The sequence below is a fragment of the Camelus dromedarius genome, chromosome 2 (genome assembly GCF_036321535.1).
Source record: "Camelus dromedarius isolate mCamDro1 chromosome 2, mCamDro1.pat, whole genome shotgun sequence".
Lineage (NCBI taxonomy): Eukaryota > Metazoa > Chordata > Mammalia > Artiodactyla > Camelidae > Camelus > Camelus dromedarius.
The window spans coordinates 81,167,803-81,188,052 of NC_087437.1; the positions used below are offsets into that span (position 1 = coordinate 81,167,803).

The window sequence follows — 20,250 nt, forward strand, 5'->3', positions numbered from 1 at the left end:
TCCCAAACTTAGCAACCACTGCTGCCCTCTGCTTTCTGCCACACGTGGGTGTGGATGTGGGGAGTGGCTGGTGGGCACCCCCACTTGGTGACATCTGGCAGGATGTGGGGCGGCAGTCCCGGCCATGCCACAGTGCATTAGTGGGTCTTTGGCCAATGCCAGCTTCTTTCCCACCCCTATTCAGGTACACAGTTTGTCTTGGGTCTAAGGTTAGAATCCTTTGGGGTCTATGGGTTCCTTTGGGGAAGAGAGATTGGCTTTTTTGCCCTTGGGGGTGAGATGTGGGGTCAGGTGCTTTGATCCAGAGGCTGCCTCTGTTGAGAAAGGGTCCCAGGCAGTCAGGTGAGAAGGATTATGATCAGGATGAGGGGGAGTGGAGATGAAGGTCTGTATTAGCACAACATCAAATAGCCAAAAAATACTATGACAGGTTGAGACCGAGTCCATGAAAGAAAGGAAAAATTTTATATTTTGGTATCTTTAATGTTACTTTTAAAGTAGAGGATCCCACCTTTTGATTTTTGCATTTGTTGGGTCCAGAAAGTATGTGGTCAGTGCTGGGCGAGGTGTGTGTTTTCAATGGCTTTGCCTCCCCAGCGCTCACTAAGAGTAAAGGCAAACTCAGAAAAAGTTGCCAGCAACATTTCCTCATTGAAATGTCTTTGAAATGTTCCTCTGGAGGGGTGGACATAGCTCAGTGGTAGAGTGCATGCTTAGTATCACAAGGTCCCGGGTTCAGTGCCCAGTACCTCCATTAAATAAATAAATAAAATAAAACCCAATTACCTTCCCCACCACCAGCCCCCCAAGAAAAAGAAAAAGAAAAAATAATCTGAAGTACTCCTCTGTTTGGAAAAAGGGTACATCTTTCCTTCCAGGTGGCCAGCTGTGAAGAGTAAGGGAGTGTGGCCGAGCCTCTGGGAGAACCTCTTCCCCTCTCGAACCTCTTCCTTCCACGTGCTCCTTTTCCACATCCTCTCTTCCCATCAAAGCTGAGTTCTGGCTTCATATTTAGAGACTTTGCTCTCGCAGCAGTGAGGAGATGAGGGGCTGCTTCTCACTGCTGCCATCAGTTCTGAACAGCTCCTCTTAATAACCTACACACCCACAGGAGCTGTCAGCTCCCTCCAGAGCAGGTCTGTGACTGAATGTTCTAGAATCCCACCAATGGCGGATGTTCCTGTCTTCTTTGCCTTAGCAGTTGCTCTGTGGTCCAGGGTAGCTGCACCTTTAATGGACCATTTAACCTTTACTGTTGTCCTACCCTGGGCACTAGGGCCATCAGGCTGCCTCTTAAGGGCTTGAGAGAAGCCAGAACTGTCTCAGAGCCCTGGGCCCTAGCACAATGTTTTGTCAATATAGGCACTGGTTCATTTGCCAACTGATTTTGTAACATGTAATGGAAAATAATTACTGAACAGTAATTAGTTGGATTTGCTTTAAAATGTGGTTTATTTTCATTTGAAAGGATAAGGATTATTCTTACACACAAACCCACACACTTTTTATAAGAAAAAACTTCAAAGGAAGAAAAAAATCAGTTCTACAAATAGGCTTGTCAAAGACTAATTCAATGAGTAAAGTTTACCAGCTTTTCAAAAGATTATTTGCTTTTGCTGACGGCGATTTCCCAGACCCATAATTACTTTTTCCTCTCTCCCTGAAAAACATCAGACTTCACCTTTACTCTTGCCCGAGGCAGTAAAGGGATAGAGAAATACATTCATCCACTCTATCAGAAAATCTGTCTTGTGCAATTACTATGTTTACAGGTTTAAAAGTACAGAAATGAACAAAATACAGACTGGGTCAGGGCCAGATCCAGTGTGATCCTCAGCCCACCACGTCTTCCTATAGGACTTGGAAATAATCTAAAAGGTGGACAACTTCTATTAGTTCGTGATGATTTGTATTGCTGTAGACATTCGTTTTATGTACAGTTAAGGGCAGTGTGCTAGTAATCTACTTATTTCCTGAAGAAGTTGTACCACATGCGGGGTCGTCAATCTCAGCAACTGAGTATTTGTCTAACTTGAAGCTCTCATCTTTCTCTAATAGGTAAATCTCATTTGAAATCTCTTGTCAAAAGTTCTGAAACAGTCTTAGAACCATAGTTTGACTGTACAAAGTGTTTTAATAACACTTTGGGGGGAGCGTTGTAAACAATTATGCATTAATAGTGTCTAGTTTAATGTTCATAGTAGTAAATATTTTTATTCTTGAGTCTGCCAGGAATGGATTTTTCTGTTATGTCTGGTGTCTTTGAAAAAACAAAAACAAAAACACTCTTGAAACGCCATTAATTTTCCATGGGATCTAGAAATAAACATTCAGTGTCTATTAAAAAAAAAGAACTTATTAAAAATGGCTAAACTTTTATGTTCATAAACTTAGCAAGCACAGTACACTTAGAGCAGTACTGACATTATTTGTAACTACTGTCTGCTATCTGGACTTCTGGCTTCCAAGAAGCTTGGCAAAGCTATGATGTAGCACATGCCCAAGTAGATACCAGGATTTCCCCAGTTTTCTATAAACATGCCCCATTTGTGTTTTTCCAGAAGGGGCATTGAATTTCCTGAAAGGACATCAGTGATGTCGTTGCTCAAGACTGTCAATGGCCACTGGTCTAGCTTGTTAATATGTGATGAGTTTAGAGTTCCTTAATTATTATGGATGTGTTTTGTGGTGAGTTTTGTTAATCCTACCCTTTGGAGGGAGGCAACGACGATATTTGAGCCTTTCATTTCCTAGTAACCAGGCTTCAGAATGGGTGTGGACTGCCATTCAAATACCAACCCTTTGTACCTGGTTGCTGAAACCTATTTGCTGTTGTGTTGGTCAATGTGTAGTGGTTACTTTGTCTCTGGAATGTGAGGATGGGTAGGGGTTGGGAGCTGGGTTGGTTACACTCCTGAAATTGACAACTGCTGATATTCATCTTTCAAGCAATGAATAGACAAGTAGCATTTCTTTCTACCCTCTAACTCCACACCAGACTGCACCCCTCTCTCTCCGGGAGGCTGCCTGCTTCCAGACCCCCTTCAGGGACCAGGGAACAGTGTCGGCAGTACAGGCCAGGCTCTCAAGACAGAGCTGCAGAGCCAGGGACTGGGGCTGGAGCTCTGTTCGCTTACCTCCAGCGTGGCCACACGTAAGAGATTGTTTAATTCAGAACTGACTAGTGTGTGAGTGGAACTCGCTGCCTGAGCTTAAAACACAAGGAGGCTTTTCAAGGGTATTTCTCAAACAGACATTACTCAGTGTTGACGCAATAAGGCACGGGAGCTGTCTGCCAAATGTTAAAAGCTAAAGGGAATATTTAAATTTGGATTGTACCCACTCAGGTCAGATTACAGCTAAGTGTGGCATGTGGACACTTGCAGATACAGAGAAAAACCAATAGTATTTCTGTGAGGTTTCCATGACTATAGATAATTTTTTTTCAGGTTTTGTGGATGATTTTATTCTACTTTAATAGGAGTCTTACGATGTGCCACATTGATTTTTAATAAAAAAAAAATAGTTACCTTATGTTATCAAAATCAAAAGCACCTTTAACTGTAAATCACACCACTATTTTATATAAATCTAAGAAAGAATAAAGCTGCTGATTAATGAGACTGCTTTTGTATCCCTGAGGGCTTATGTTTATACTTCTTAAAAGAGCTTCCTTTGACTCATAGGTATATAAATTTTATATAATTATTATTTTTGTAAAAAGAGGTAATTTTATTTTTTAATAAATTCTTTGTTACAATAGCTTTAAATCCAAGAAAAATTGCTGGTATAGTACAGAGAATTCGTGTACTTCACATCCAATTTCTCTGACCCTTCACATCTTATGTTAATATGGTACCTTTGTCACAACTAATGAAACAATATCGATACATTATTAGTCGTTCTTATTTGATTTTCTTCCTTTTTCTCTAAGCTCCTTTTCTGTTGTAGGGCCTCATCCAGGATACCACATCATACTTTGTCACGTCTCCTTTGGCTCCTATAGGCTTACTTTCCCAGACTTTCCTTGTTTTTGATGATCTTAACAGTTTAGAGGAGTCCTGGTTAGGTATTTTATAGAATGTCCTTCCATTTAGTTGTGTCTGATTTTTTTTTTTTTCCTGTTTACGCTGGGGTTTGGGGAAGGAAGAGATCTATCACTTAAAAAAAATTAAGAGGAAAAATAAGCAAGAGAAAAGGTAAATCATTGCTAAGTACTCTTGACTTCAAGACGCCAACCCTTCTGCCTCACCCTTCGACTCAGAGTCATCAAGAGCCTTGTTTTTCCACCACGTCACTCTGTGCCAGCAAAAACGGTGGTGATGCCGTGTTTTGGAAACACTGCTCCACTGGGTTTTCTTCCAAATCACTGACCCTCTTCTGCCAGTTTTGAAGCTGTCACTTTCTTGACCTTACTGAAAGGTGTCAGGCAGTGACAGTGAGGACACGACTGCCCCCAGCCAAAGGTAGCACACCACTGGTTGTAAAAGCCATCTGAGAGATTTGAGAAGCTGGAGGATGGGTATGTCTTAGAACCAATGAAGTACAGTATTCCAAATTTTTCATAGGCCATTTCTCATAAAACAGCTTTATATGGACTATTGGCAAATTACCATTTGGGGTTCAGGCATGAGTACGTTGATCTTATGTCTCCAAATCAAATTAAAACTAGTCAGTCAACTCCCACCTGATAGATTAGTAAAAACAACTGGACAGTGAAAACCCAATGTATTTTCCTTAGGACTCTATCACTGCCCCCAGCTTTCAAAATTCCGCAGAGTGACTGGTGCAGTCCCCCTGGAGGCCCATCCACCTTCCACATGCAGGGCGGCTTCGTTGCATTCTCGGCCACCTCACTGCACTGAGCCCTGTTGTGGGCTGGTCCTCTACCCCCGTATCAAGCGGCCCAAGTCCCCGCGTGCGCCAGCGCAGCTGCTCAGAGGAGACCCCTTCTATGAACAGGCCCCTGGCTCAGTGCCCAGTGTTCTCCTTGCTGGGTCCGTATGGCGGCAGCTCAGGGGTCTCATTCTCCATCCCGGCGGCATTCCTAAGACTCCATTCCCCTCAAAAGAGCAAGAGGAGATTCCAGCCTCCACTGGGGACCCAGAAGGGAGAGTTCTCTTCCCCTTAATGGGGATGAACCAAGGATTAAGCCTCAATGGTCTTAAACCTCCAAATCACAATAGAAATAATCTGGCTTCTTTTTTTTTTAATCGAAAATAAACCTAATTACTGACAAAAGATGTTTATGGACCATCATCTTTAACAGGCTCAAAGTTACCTGGAAATTCATGTTGATCTTGAAACACCTCTCTGGGCCTTGAGTGTCTGAGATGGTGTCTGCTTTCCCTGACTGAGTCCAAAGGAACCCAGACCTTGAAGGCAGAGTGATGTGAGCAGAGTGGTGGCTGGCCCTCTCCTGTCAGAGGAAAGCCTGCATACCCTCCGTGGGTCTGATCTGTAGCAAGACATTTGCAAGCCAGCTGTCTTTAGAGTGTGGAGAAGGTGGCTCTCTGTACCTGATGGTTTCAGGGACAGAGGGAAAAGAGGGCACTAGGCCAAAAGATCTTCTCCATTTGATACTTGATGCCCTGTGTGTATTTAGCAAAGGACAGATGCTTTTCTTACATAATTAAAATAGAACAGGTCACGAGTAGGGGTACTGTATTAACATGACTTTGCTCAGGCTGTGTGTAAATGGTTGTTTTTGTGATCCTTTCTGAGAACAAATGACTGTAAGATGGAAGAGGACAACCGTGTTCAGTAAAGTGAGGAGGCATCTCAAAGAGGGGCATGAATGTGGGAACTTTCCGTTGTTCCAACTCACTGTTCTGGCAAAGCTGGCCTTATGTGTAAATATTCCAGTAATACTTCCAATCCACTGCTTCATTTTAGTTATTCCCACATCATTGGATGAGGAGAACATGTAATATAGTTGGTTACATCATTCTTTAGGTAAATAAACAATCTATGTCTCAGACATTCAAAAATGCAGAATCTGGTTCATTTTTAAAAACATAAAATCACAGTGTAACATTTTAAAGTATATAGTAATAAAAGGGACAGAAAAATGAAAGTTGAATATTCTGTTAAAGCCAGGGAGAGTTACTCAACAGAAATGTATGTGTAAGGCCCTTGACGTTTAAAAGATGTGGTTCAGATATTTTAAGATATATTTTATCATGTTAAGGAAGTATTCCATTGACTCCGTATTAAGAGTTGATGTCAAATTTTGTCAAATGCCTTTTCAGCACTTGTGGAAATTGGCACTGATTTTTTTCTCTCCCTCTTTATGTTACATATTGTGCATAATGTGTTTATTATGTACAATAAACTACACTTGGCCATAATGTATTATTGTATTATGCTGCCAGAATCAGCTTGTCAGTATATTTTATAGGATTTTTTGCATTAATATTTGTGAGCATGTATTGTTAAAGAAAAATTATTCAGTGACACTTGTTAAAGATGGCAAGGAAGACGATTCAGTGGGGAGGAGGTTCTTGCAATAGGTATAGGATCTTTAGTCAGGGAGAGATTTGGCTCAACTCCAAATACAACATGGAGAAGTGGGAATTATAGCCAAGGAGTGAGTGGACAGAAAATTACTAAGAGGAAACATCAGGGGTCAGGGAGGATTCTGGCTAAACTGACCTAACAAGGTTCTTGTTGAAGGCAGGCCAGGGTGGTCAGGTGTTCAGGTATCACCTGTGAGGGGATGGAGGATGAGGAACCTGACTGATGGTCAGGTCTAGAAGATGGGGGATTCTGGCTGAACCATCTCAGCAGGACTCTTTCTAAAACTGGACCACATGGAAATGAATGTGGAAGCCCAAAAGTCAGGGTCTCGTTGAGCAGGAGCTCAGAAGAGCCTGATTTAAGTTTGGTCAAGGGAGAATCTTTGTCAGGATGGCGTGTGATTTTCTTTTTTTGTGAATTTTTGCATTTTGAAACCTTTGGTGCTTGCTTTTAAAAAAAACGGTTTTGGACATTTTCCTTTTGGACTATGTCTTCAGGGCTCTTAGGACACAAACTTCTGCTTTTAAGACCCCATCATGATCAGCATCATAGCTGCCATTGAATTAGAACTGTCTGTAATTAATCATCACTGAAAGCCCCATGAGCCCAGGTACTCTGATTTTTCCTACTTCGCACGTGAGGAAAGCGGGTGCACTGATGTTATGTACTTTTCCTCGTCCTGGTAACTAGCTGAGTGGATTTGATTGCAGGCTCCAGAATCCATGCTCTTATTCCCAGAAATTTAGTTTGACATGAAACCAAATTATTTAAAAAATGGCAGAGGTAAAATAAATTATTTTGTTTTTTCAAGCCCCTTACCTGATTTCCTTTTGGATCATCCTGGCTTGTTGGATGGTGGTTTTGTGGAAACTTGCACGGCAGGAAAAAAAAAAAACCCTCCCTAGAATGACAGCATCCTAAAGCAGTGCGGCTTGCAGTGCAGATGTCCCCTAATAAAAATGTGAGAATTAGGATTTATTGAGCAAAGTGATTATGGGAGGATTATTTGCATTACAAAAAAAAATCTAGGACTTTATAAAGGATTTCGGTAGCACCTTTCCTTAAGCAGGATGTTGTCCCTGTCCTCCACCATAGGGCATTTAAGATATGAAGCAAATCAGATGTACTTAGTGTGCAACATTGTATAGGCTTAACTGTCAGGAATGGAAAGTTTGTTAAGGTAATTGCATTCTATATAAGTTTTCTTAATAATACACATTTTCTAAATAAAGAAGTAGTAGATTTTGGCATGTGTTGCCAACATTTATAATCAGGCTAAAGTGTATATATTTCCAGACCGCTACAAATCCTCAAAGAATTTCATAGTGCAGAACAGAAATAGAAATCCTGTTTTTCAGTTGTTTTATTTTTCCATGTCTGTGTTACCAACTGAGTGTAAAGGCTGCTGAAATACAAAATTTCAGCATCATTTGGAAGTTTTTAATGAGCAGTGAGAGCCAGCATATGCACCCAAGTCCTGACGTCTGTTCCAATTTGTAATTGGTTGTAATAGCCTATACTTTATGTGAAATGACTGCAATTATTAACAAAAATTACTTTAAAATTGCTCATATAACCGTATGTCTTGGATCATGGCACTATCTTTGGCTTCTATATGGGTTATTTTTCTAGATTTTCAGGACTTTTTAAACAACCAAGGCATAGTTGAATCAATGTGTATCAAGGAGGGAAATGAAAGGCTAGCCCTGAGCCACTGCCACAGTGGGAACAATTTTAGAAAAATGGGGATTTAGCTTTGTTTTCTAGAAGTGAATTCCAAAGACTTATTAAAAAGGGCATTTTGGGGACAAGATTAAGATAGCTACATAATTTGCAGTGAAATAAAAACACAGGGTCTGTGGTTCAAAAACAAGGGGAAAGATGTCATTAAATGTACTGAAATATAAAGTTTTTTCCTTTCTCCCACTTTTTCTCAACTCATCATGGTGCTATTTTATTTGCTATATAATGTCATTTAAGTAAAGAAAAATCAGGACTTTAAATTATTAGTATAAATATTACCATTATCTTTTGTGCAATGCCTGTTTTAAATGCAACTATAAGAGCCTTTAACTCCTAAGCAACAAAACTGAAATTACATAGTTTGCATTTTGCAGTTCATATGTGCCTACGTACTTTATTCTAGCCACACCAGCGGAAAGGCACAAAACTGAACTTTTTTGATACATGCGCATCCTACTAATACTCTGCTTGTGAGTGAGAGAGAACTGAAAAGAAGGAATCGGGTGTTGCTCTAACTTTCCCTTTTCCCTTTGGGTCATAATTTTCAGTGTAAGTGGCTGGCTAACACAGGGAAGAAATTTGAATAAGAAAGGATGTGATAGAATTCTTGGTCATTTTTGTTGCTTAAAATGCCATTGTCTTCTTTCTGCATCTGAAGCAAGTTCTGGTTCTAATGGAAAGTGTGGCCTCACAGGGCTGTTGGTGTCCCCTCCCCAGGCTTGTACTCAGTCATCAATGCAATATGCTTACCGTACTCGGCTTCTGAGTCTTACTGGACTCCCACACATCATGGGCCCTTTGGAATGCTATGCTAGTGGGCACCTTGAATGCTACACGTGGATGGAAGGAAGTACAGACATGCTCACACTCATGACCCGTTGGATGGCCCTTGCAAAACACAGATTCAAAGATAAAAGTGTTAAGAACTTCAAGATGGTGACAGCAGGCTATTCAACCAAGCATGGAACCCTTCTGAGCATGGGGTCCTATGTGACTGTACATGTTGTCCGTAAGGCTGCCTCTGTCTCAGAGACTGAGTCTGTAAGTTGGGGTAAGAATAGTACTTGTCAGGTAGGATTGCCATGAGGAGTGATAAGTGATGAATACAAAGTGTTGAACGAGTATTTGGCATGTGGAGAATACTCAGTACACGGTAGTTTCTTAATACCTATATTGTTCCATATCCCAAATAAAATCCAAAAATGTTATTGTATTCCTACTAGACAACTTGACTTAGGTTGAGCTTTCCTTATATAACCTCTGCTAAGCAAGACAGGCTTTCAAACAGGTGAGACTGAAACACGGTGAACGTTCCTTGATCTGTGTTGCGGTCATTAGGCACCAATACGATAAATGAGCAAAGCTCTGAGGTCAGTTCAAGAGGTTACCTGGTTTACCTTTTGCAGTGGTAATTGCTGTGGCGATTATAGCAAATAGGGCTCTGTGGGGTGTCCAGGAAAAAGACAAAGGCTCGAGTCATTAAACGTGGTGGAATTGCCAGGTTGTCTCTGAGAATGAAGTCAGCCCTGCAAAGCCTTGGGCAGAGAAGGCCTCTGTTCCAAGCACATCTTGGGAAAGGGGGAGAGGGGAGACATTTGAATAAAAACAAAACAAAGATATGAGATCTGCCTGGACAAGTAGAAGTGAACTCTGATTGACTCCAGCATCCAAATGAAGTTTGGTGTAGAATAAGGTTCAGGATCCAAAGTTACTGTAGAAATATTGTAGATAATACCCATCAACCAATTGATTAATCCTGTGGAACTGTTTATACAATGTTATTTTGTATGTCCAAAATGTCTTTGGCTTACATATATACTGTGTATTTAAATCAACCATTCATCTTGAAAACATCAATTACAAAATTCTCCAAGAAATTATTAGCCCTTGATTGAATTAGCACATATTGGTTGTTTAAATATTTTCTTTAAAAGCTAAATATTTTTAAAAGAGATTTTATATTTTCAATTGGTATATCTTGGGTGAAAATTAGATCAACTTGTGACTTTGTCTAAAAATTGTTTATGAAAATGATTGGTTGGATATGGTAACGGGGTAAAAAATTATGCAAACAGGATAAAAATAGGACATTATAAATATTCAGATCCCCAAGAAAGTGAGTGATTTTAAATCATACACCAGATGACACCCATGTGTCCTGAGCAAGTAGGATTTTCCCTGATTTTGAAGCACCAGGCTGACCCTGCGTGAGGAATAGGGTAACAGAAGAGATATGAGCTGATTTTTCAAAAAAATCTCTTTGCTAAGAAAAGGATTGATGAAACTGTGGCATGAAATCTGTGTCTGGCTTGATACTTTTTATGACCTCTCTCCCAGTCCTGACCACTGGGTTTTGAAAATCTGGATTTAATTTTCTTTTAAAAAACCCAATGGCTGAAACTATCCCAAGAAGGGTGAACTTTTGGAATTCCTGGGCCCTCTCACCCAATGGTGCTGTGGGTACGATGACTAAAGCTGGGGAACATTGAGTCAGCAACGGGTGTGCTGTCCTGAATGCTGCTCGTTCTCAGAGAATCTCACTGATAAATAATATGCTTATTGTTTCCAGATGCGGAGCCGAAATATCTGATTGTCGTGCGACCTGCTCCTCCCCCCAGTCAAAAGAAGTCATGCTCAGGTATTTTTTTGTTTGATTTTTTAATTATTATTATCTTTAGACCATGCCTTTTCAAAATCCTCACCAAAATATTAGCAAATAGAATCCAACAACATATAAAAAAGATGATACATCATGACCAAGTGGGGTTCATCCCAGGGACACAAGGGTGGTTCAGCGTACGCAAATCAATCAGTGTAATACATCACATCAACAAGAGAAAGGACAAAAACCACATGATCATCTCAATCGATGCAGAAAAAGCATTTGATAAAATTCAACACCCATTTATGATAAAAACTCTCGCCAAAGTGGGTATAGAGGGAACATATCTCAACATAATAAAAGCTGTATATGACAAACCTACAGCCAGCATAGTACTCAACGGTGAAAAACTCAAAAGCTTCCCACTAAAATCTGGGACAAGACAAGGATGCCCACTATCACCACTCCTATTCAACATAGTCCTGGAAGTCCTAGCCACAGCAGTCAGGCAAGAAAAGGAAATAAAAGGGATCAAAATTGGAAAAGAAGAGGTAAAAGTGTCATTATATGCCGATGACATGTTACTATATATAGACCATGCCTTTTCGTCTCTGCTATCCATGGAGCCCAAGTGCCTTGGGGATGCCTTAGGGATGTAGATGGGAAGATGCACAGCGTCCAGCAGGCCCCCTGTCAATGGATGACCCTGCCTGGGGAGCAGCATAACCTGGTGGTAGGGGCTCCTAGGATTTATCCTGGCACCACCACGTACAAACTGCAGGAGATCAGGCAAGTTACGGAACCCCTCTGCTCTCCAGTCTGCTGCACAGTAGGGTCTCGGTGAGGACAAGTTCAGGGACGTGCGACATGCAGGACAGGCCTGGCCCATAGCCAGTGCTCGTGTAGAGTTCCCTCCCATTGGCCTGCCTCTGTTTTGCGAAGTGTGAACACTTTCAGACTTTTGGGACAAAATTTGATGTCTAAACTTTGCTGAAGGAACTGTGAACATTTCAAAAGCATAACTTATTTACATATGTGTTAAATGGGTGGGAACTTAGATTTTATTTACTCTTCATCCTTCTAAATTTCTTGTATTTAGTCAAACAAACAAACAAAAAAAGACTCTTTCGTAAAACAGCAGCACAACACCCATCTTCCCAGGGCTGAGAAGACTTGAAATAGGAAAGAGGATATTGTGTGTATAAATTAGTCATACGGAAATGTTTATACTTAAGGAAGACTGAAATCCTATGTTGTATAAGTTTGGGAGGTGAGATTTGTAAATGTTAGCCACTATATATAAAAATAGATTAAAAACTTCTTCTATATTGCACATATTGAACTATATTCAATATCTTATAATAACCTTTAATAAAAATGAATATGAAAATGTATGTATGTATATGCATAATTGGGACTTTGTGCTGTACACCAGAAATTGACCCATTGTAACTGGCTGTACTTCAATTAAAAAAAAAATCCTATGTTGTACCAATTTTACTGCTTAAATTTCTTCTCAGGTCAAATAAGCAAGCCCTTGACATTAGGAAGGACCAATAGAGCTGTGAATATGCTTTTTTTTTCCCCTTTTAAAGATTAAACTATAGTCAGTTTACAATGTGGTGTCAACTTCTGGTGTACAAGGAAATTCCAAGGAATTTAGGAGCCCTTTGTCAGATGCCAGGTCAGATAGATGTATTTCTTATTATTTTACATCCACCTACAAAAATGAATATAAGCAAAACAGAGCTAGACTCACAGACATAGAAAACAAACTTATGTTTACCAGGGAGAGGGGAAGGAGGTGGGAAGGGATAAATTGGGAGTTGGAGATTTGCAGATACTAACTAGTATATATAAAATAGATAAACAACAAGTTCATACTGTATATAGCACAGGGAACTATATTTAACATCTTGTAGTAACTTACAGTGAAAAAGAATATGAAAACAAATATATGTATGTTCATGTATGACTGAAACATTATGCTGTACACCAGAAATTGACTCAACATTATAAACTGACTATATACTTCAATAAAGGAAAAAAGTCCAGAACATGTTAGAGCAAAGGCAGTTAATCTGGGATCATTGCCCTTATTTGATGTGGCCACCCCCAGTTGTCACCCTATCCCAACCCAATGTTTAACCTTGATTAACTTGTGATTCATCAATATGCATTTGGATTAATTTCTTATTTTACTATGTTTCACATTAAATGCATCTGTATACATCATCTATACCAATGTTAATATTATCTCAAAAGTGAAACCTCAATTAAAAAAAATCACCATACATACCTGCAAATACATTAGAATATTCAAGAAGTTGACTACTTTCTGGAAAAATATGAGTTCTTGAGACATATCTCCAGCAGCTAAAACAAAGGAAAATAAGCAAGGAAGAATATAAAGTTTTTCAAGAATTACTTATAAAAATCACATATGGACTATGCAAGCAAAGGAACAGCTAACTACAAAAGTTACAAATAGTTCAGAGAATCAAGAATAGAAGAAAATCCGTATTTTGTGAAGGTAATTTGATTCTGATATCAGAACGTGACACAGATGACACAAAACAAAACCACAAACCAATTTTACTTGCTACTCTTGGCATCAAAACCGTATTTTATTAAAATATAAATTACTAATTAAAAAGATTTCTGTGTACAGCAAAATGTTTCAGTCATACGTATACATACATATATTCCTTTTCATATTCTTTTTCATTTGAATATGCTTTTCACTCTGATGCCACATCCTTCTAGCTCTGTAGATAGAGTTGATTCCAATGCTTTGCTTTGCTTTTTCATGTTCTAATGGGAACTGTTCTCCAAATAATTATTTCCTAATCATATTTATCTTTTATGGTACACTGGACGTCACGCAGAAAAAAGGGATCTTTTTTGTTTGTGATCTTTCTTTAATGGATGAGAAATGTGGGGGGAGCATACAGATATTCAAATACACTGAGCAAAGGAACCCTTCGCAGCTATGTGTCTGTCTCCTAGACGTATCAGCCATGCCTGGCTACCAGAAGTCATTTGCCACAGTTCCCTTTTCTCCTTCTGTGGGTTTCCACTTTTTAGAGAAGCAGTAAATGTTCGAGTGTTTTGAGGAATACAGATTCCTTTTCTAGGCCTCTTAGATTATCCCATAGTGCAAGGGAAATTTCAATCAGTACTTACAACTTACTAATGATAGTTATCCAGGCAGCTTTCCATACATGTTAAAAAAAATGGACTCTCAATATTTTGATTTCAAAATATTTAGCAATAAAGTCAGGAAGCATGTGTATGGTTCTGTGAAATTCTGGCTTCATAGTCACTAAACTTTTTTTTTTTTTAATGTGATCATAAAACAAATATACAAAAACAAGTAAGGAAAGTCAAGAGAGTCATTGTATCTTAGCAGCAGTTTATAACTTCATTTCACTTCACTTGGGGGCTTCAATGACACTGGCCTCAGTGATTATTTTTCACTATGTGATGACCGAGTCAGGAAATTGTTTCATCTTGCTCAGGATGTAATACCCCACCTTTCCTTTCAGGCAATGGATATCATTTTTGTTTTTGTAATCTGCAATTGAGTGATGTAATGAGTAATGGATTAGCTTCCATTCATTTTATATTTGTGTTTGCCGTGTAAATTTTAATTATTTAATCATTTTCACATTAAGATCCAAACATTGTGAAATAACTATTTGATGGTCATGTAGACCTTGGGTTCCCCTTGGGAACGAAAAATAAATCTTTTCTCTAAGTGGCATTATCTTTATCCATTTTTAGCTAAGCCAGCGATGTAGCAAAAAGAAAACCAGGTTACAATTCAGGAGACCTGGATTCAGGTCTTGATTTTGCTCTCAGTGTGACATTGAATGCCCTTGAAACTATTCTGGGCCTTGTTTTTCATCTATAAAATGAGACAGTTGCATTGCACTAGTGAAAATCAACTCAGGGGCAGAAAAAACCATATCAGAATCACCACAGGGCTTTTTCAAACTACACGTGCCCCCTACCCTCACCTCAGATTCTAATCTACTGTCCTTGGGGGCCAGACTTAAACCCGCTGAATACCAATCACATGAAGTACTATTACAAGTGGAGCTGGAAAAATTTACGGAGAAGTAAATTTCATGTTTGCAACCAACTGGTCAACAACCAGGCTTGAAAATTATTTTAAATATCTTTTAAAAATTCATCTATGTCACAATGAAGTAACTTGCCACCACCAGGTTATGTATATCATTGTCACAGAGGGCTTTTCTACAGGAGTAGCAATTTGTACAACTTACACCTAACAGAAGCAATAAGCATGGCACGGTTTTCCAGGGCGTTGGGTTTAGATAACGTTCCCTGAGGTCCACAAGCTCCCACCTACTTTATAAAGGCCACAGGCCTTCTTACTGTTTGGCTCTTACTGCAGTAGATGGAGATAACACAAGTTCTTCTTACAGCAAATGCAACATACATAGTCTCATGAAATGACAGGGGGAATCAATGGAAATACAAAGCATATATAGTGTATGTTAGTTCTATGTAGTTTTTTATTGGATTTTAAATTAATTAATCATATTGGATTTTTATTTACCCTAAAAACTTTTTTTTGAGCCAGTGTTATTTTCCATGATGAGGATCTTCCCTCTTCTTTTTCACTGTCCTCTCATTCCTGTAGTTTCAAATATTTCTGAAAATGCAACTGTCTGCCCTTCTGTATACCTGAAAAGAATCTATAGTGAATTATCAGCATCACTCTTGGCATTGCCCAAATCCAGTTAGTCTCATCAGAACAACTGTGCTTCCTGTATTGTTTCTACTCTTCTGACATTATTAAAAATACGTGCACCTTCTGGGTTTAGATACTCACTGCTTTAAAAAGAAAAAAAGCTATTGCAATGACCTGATGAGGGATTTTACACTTCCAAATAGGTTTAAATATTATATATATGACCTACAACCTAGATGGAAGCTTTCTTTTATTCTAAGATGTTATTTCACACTAATTCATAGTCCTAAACAAATAAGCATAATTTTATTTTGACTATAAAAGACAAAAAGTGAGTGTGTATATACTGATATGTATATGTATGTGTGTTTAATTTATTCCACTTTGTATTCATCCCTGACCCACAAGAAAATAAAAGGTAGGAATGGATATAGTTTACACGCTTACACACACACACAGACACACATAAATCTCAAAAAATATTTCTTCTGATTCATGCTTAAATTCATGGGCAAAACATTAGCGATATTTATGCACTGTACGAAAGGAACTTAGTGCTTTCACATTCTTCATCATCTTGCTAAATCATCTTTATGCATTTTACCCAAATCATGAAAATATAGAAAATATTACCAGAATTAACCTGTCCGTTACCTCCACAGGGAAAGCACGGTCTCGCAAGCCTCTCCAGCTGGTGGTTGGCACCCTGACACCGAGCTCAGTCTTCCTGTCCTGGGGCTTCCTCATCAACCCTAACCACGACTGGACGTTGCCAAGTCAATGTCCCAATGACAGGTAATGCACCATAATGGAGGGTTTTGTTTTGCATCTGAAAATTGGCACTTGTTTTCAATAGGATCTGCATATGCTTTAGAAGAATGTGTAAATACTGGGGGCATCAGTATTTACAGATCACCGATTGGCTGTGGAGCCTGTTCTAGGTGTGAGGGGCCTGAGTTCATTAGTCAGGGCCCCTACCATTCCGGGAGTTATCATCTACCTGAATAGAAAACACATGCAAGTATTTTTCGTTTCCAAAGAATAAACTAGAAGGGAAAATAAGCCAACTAGCAAGCGGAGCTATCAGAGGTAAGTGCAATAAAAGCTCAGAGGATGAGGTTGAAAGCGATTAGGAGAGGCTGCTAAAAGTTGCAAAAGTTGATCTTGGGTTTGCAAAGGCTGTATCTTTGATTTGACAATTGAAGAAGAGCTAAAAACAGTAGTTCTCTGAGTGTGATCCCGAAACAGAGCAGCATCAGCATCACCATCACTTGGGAACTTGTCAAAAATGGAAATTCCCACTGAATCAGAGACTCCGAGGGTGGGGCCAAGTCATTTGTGTTTTAATAAGCCCTCCAATTGATTCTGATCCCCACCTAAGTTTAGGAATCACTGGCTTAGAAAACCAGAGAGACACACACAGGAGAAATGTAAGTACAGCGAAAATACAGTTGGAAATGAAGCTACCATCTTCTTTGGCAGAACAAAATAAGAAAAGTCTAAATATACTTTAAATTTACTGCCATTCATCCATCCAACACAGGTAGTTGGTATTGTCTATGTGCTGGGCGCTGTGCTAAATGACCCATGATTCTAAATTGGGTATGAAATGATACTTGCTTGTCATAAATATTTACTACATGAGCTTCAAAATTCAAAACTTTGTATCTGACATTCAAGAAGTTCAATCTTCAACCAAAGCATTTTTATTCAAAAAGTTTTTTATTTTAAGTATTCAAAGTGATTTTTAAATTTAAAAAAAATTGTTTCCTTCCCTTCTTAAATGAAAGACTTGTTATTGAGATATAATTTAAACCCAGTCAAATGCACAGATCTTAGGTATCCAGTTTAATCACTTACAAAAAAACAAGGTGTATAATTATTTACTCTATACCCTATCAAGAAATAGAACACTTTCATCACCCCAGAAAGCACTAGAGGGTTTGTCTACTCTAGAATTCCATATAAATAGAATCATAGACTATGTTCTCTTTTTGTGTCTGTCTTATTTATTCAGCATGTTTTTGAGATTCATTCATGATGTTGCAAGTATCAATAGTTAGTCCCCTTTTTCATTCCTGTGTAGTATTCTATTATGGGACTATTTCAGAATGTATTGGTCCATTTTCTTGCTGGTGGACACCTGAATTCTATAAATATTATTGTATAAGACTCTTGTGGACATATCTTTTAATTTCTTTTAGATAAATACCTAGAAAGTAGAATTGCTATGTCACAGGGAAGATGTGTATTTGGTTTTGTTTTTTTTTTTTGGCCTACTTTTTTCATTTAAATTCCCACAAGCAGTGCATGAGAATTCTGATTGCTCCACATCCTTAACAACATTTCATGTCATCAACATTTTTCATTTTAGCTATTCTAGTGCAGTCATTTCTCATTACCATTTTAATATGCATTTCCCTTATACTAAAGAAATTGAAAATTTTTTCATGTACTTTTGGGCCATATATCTTTTTTGTAGTGCTTTATTTTTATTTGTGTAAGTTGGATGGAAAAGAAAGAGCTTTAAAAATGTTTACAAGTTCTCAGAAGTACCTTTCATGTGACTTTGATTAGGAAATCTAAACTGAGAAAGGAAAAAAATTAAAATTTCCTTCATATGCCCATGGTTCTGAAGGAAGAAATTCTTGGAAAAAAGACATGTAGAGGATATGCCAAGACTAAATTTTTTGAAAAATAATTTTGAGCTATTTCAAAGAATACGAAAAATTTCTTATTTCACCCACTGCTAAACCCATAACTTACTTGTTTGGAAAATGGATTCTTGAAAGAACTTGCTTTCTTGTGATAACTCCAGTTTCTAGTGGATTGTTCCAGGGTGCCAGTGCTGAGAAAACAAACATTTATGGGTTGCTTTCTTTTTCCTCTTCATTTTTATTTAAGTCTCTTATTAAAAAGAAAAAAGGAAAAAAGGGAAAGAATGGGTGGGTGGGAGGGAAGGAAAGAAGAAAGGATGAAAGGAGATTTGATACCCTTGTAACAAATGTAGCTAATGTTAATGGTTACTTGCTTGATATATCCACTTGCAAATTCGTATAGCGTAATTTGGATATGATTTCTTCCCCTATCAAGTCTTTCCTTCAGTTTCACTTGGTCCTGCTGGCCTCTTCATGAAAGAACTTACTCTAATTGGTAGATGTTGCTCTGGTCTGACAGCACAAAGAGATAATGCATGTGGAAAAGGTAGAGGAACAGATGGCCTGGTGCAGCTACAATTTTATCCAAGGCAATTGACTTGAAGGCCCCAGATACTCAGACCATGGGTGTACCGGCCCTCCCCACCGTTGCCCATACACTCTGGCTCAGTTCTTCTCATCAGATAGATGGACTCGTGCGTGTCAAATCACAATATATTTAAAAACAATAATTCCACCTAGAATAAAGTTTTCTTTAAACGATTCAATAGTTACATGTCAAGATGCTTACCAGCTTCCATATCTGAGTGAGTAGGAGAATCTTTGACAGCAATAGGGAAATGTTAGGACACGCGTACATGGGGAGAATTAAATGGTAATGACACAAAGCATTTAGAGTGCTTGTGAGTTTCATTTACCCATGACCTCCTTTCTCCCTAATTAGCATAGTTAATAAAGAGCTGACATTTTAAAGTCTTTGTGGTATTTGAGGGAAAAAAATAGTAGTCCTTATTTAAAAGCTCTGGAAATACAGTACACATGATAAACACCCAAATAAATCCAACCAGAACAATTCTCAATTAGTGTAATGAGATGCAGACCTAGAGAAATCCACACTTACATGATTATGCAGATGATTCTTCTAGAATTCAGACTCCTCCAGGAGGTTAGAAAAAGCAATAATAGTTAGAGGGAATGATTCCTTCTTGAAAACTGGAAAATTAATACAGCTCAAGTTTTTCTTCAGAAACAAATTCTGACAAAACCATGGGAATCCGAATGCCCTTGGCTGGGTACAGAAACACCACCCAGTGTCATTTTAACTCATTTAACTCTAATATTTGGCACCATGTGTAAAGTCTGATTTCTTTAAATGAAAATCATTTCACATTGGTTCATATAGCTTCATATATCCTATGCAAATGTAAATAATTTACTGGGAAAGTTTTTACATTATACTTTGAGTTTTGACTTTATATATCAAAGCTCTTGTGTAGTGAGTTTCCAATGAGAAAATTTCTGTTTTCTGTTGTATTTGCTTTAAGCTTAGAAACATTAATGAAATGTCACTTTATCCTTTGTGGTACATTTCCATTCCTATTTCCATAGGGTGCCCATGGGTTGCCCATGTTTTTAGATCCTTTTTGGAGTTCACATTGGCGAAAAGATGTACTTCACTGACAGTTTTTATTCTTAATGGGCTTTGAAAGGAAGAACGTATGTGTTTGTCCCCAATATATCTAAGGTCAAAAGAAAGCTCTCCAAATTGGCCCAGATGAAGAGCAAAACCTCAGTTTATTTCACCATTAATAGCATATTTTTTCCTTCCCCTGTTTCCAACTTGTTAAAGTGTTCAAGGTTGCTTTAGTTCTCACTCCTTTGCCAACTTACTAAGCTTTACGATGCGTTTAGAAATCATTTTCGCGTTTTCTAATACTTTGACGTTGCACTTACTTGCTTTTAAAGTAGAATGAAGGTCCTCCTTTTTGGCTGGTCCAGAGCTGACT

The 20,250-nt window shown here is 38.5% G+C and overlaps 1 protein-coding gene across 27 annotated transcripts in view; it reads left to right on the forward strand.

Annotated features, from left to right (window-relative positions):
- ABI3BP (ABI family member 3 binding protein) overlaps positions 1–20,250 on the forward strand; it is a 241,219-nt gene that overhangs the window by 72,622 nt on the left and 148,347 nt on the right. For all 27 annotated transcript variants that reach the window (XM_064495971.1, XM_064495880.1, XM_064495924.1 and 24 more), the window contains exons 3-4: positions 10,832–10,900; positions 16,250–16,382. In XM_064495971.1, coding sequence (XP_064352041.1) covers positions 10,832–10,900; positions 16,250–16,382 — 202 coding nt within the window. The remainder of the gene's footprint in view (positions 1–10,831; positions 10,901–16,249; positions 16,383–20,250) is intronic.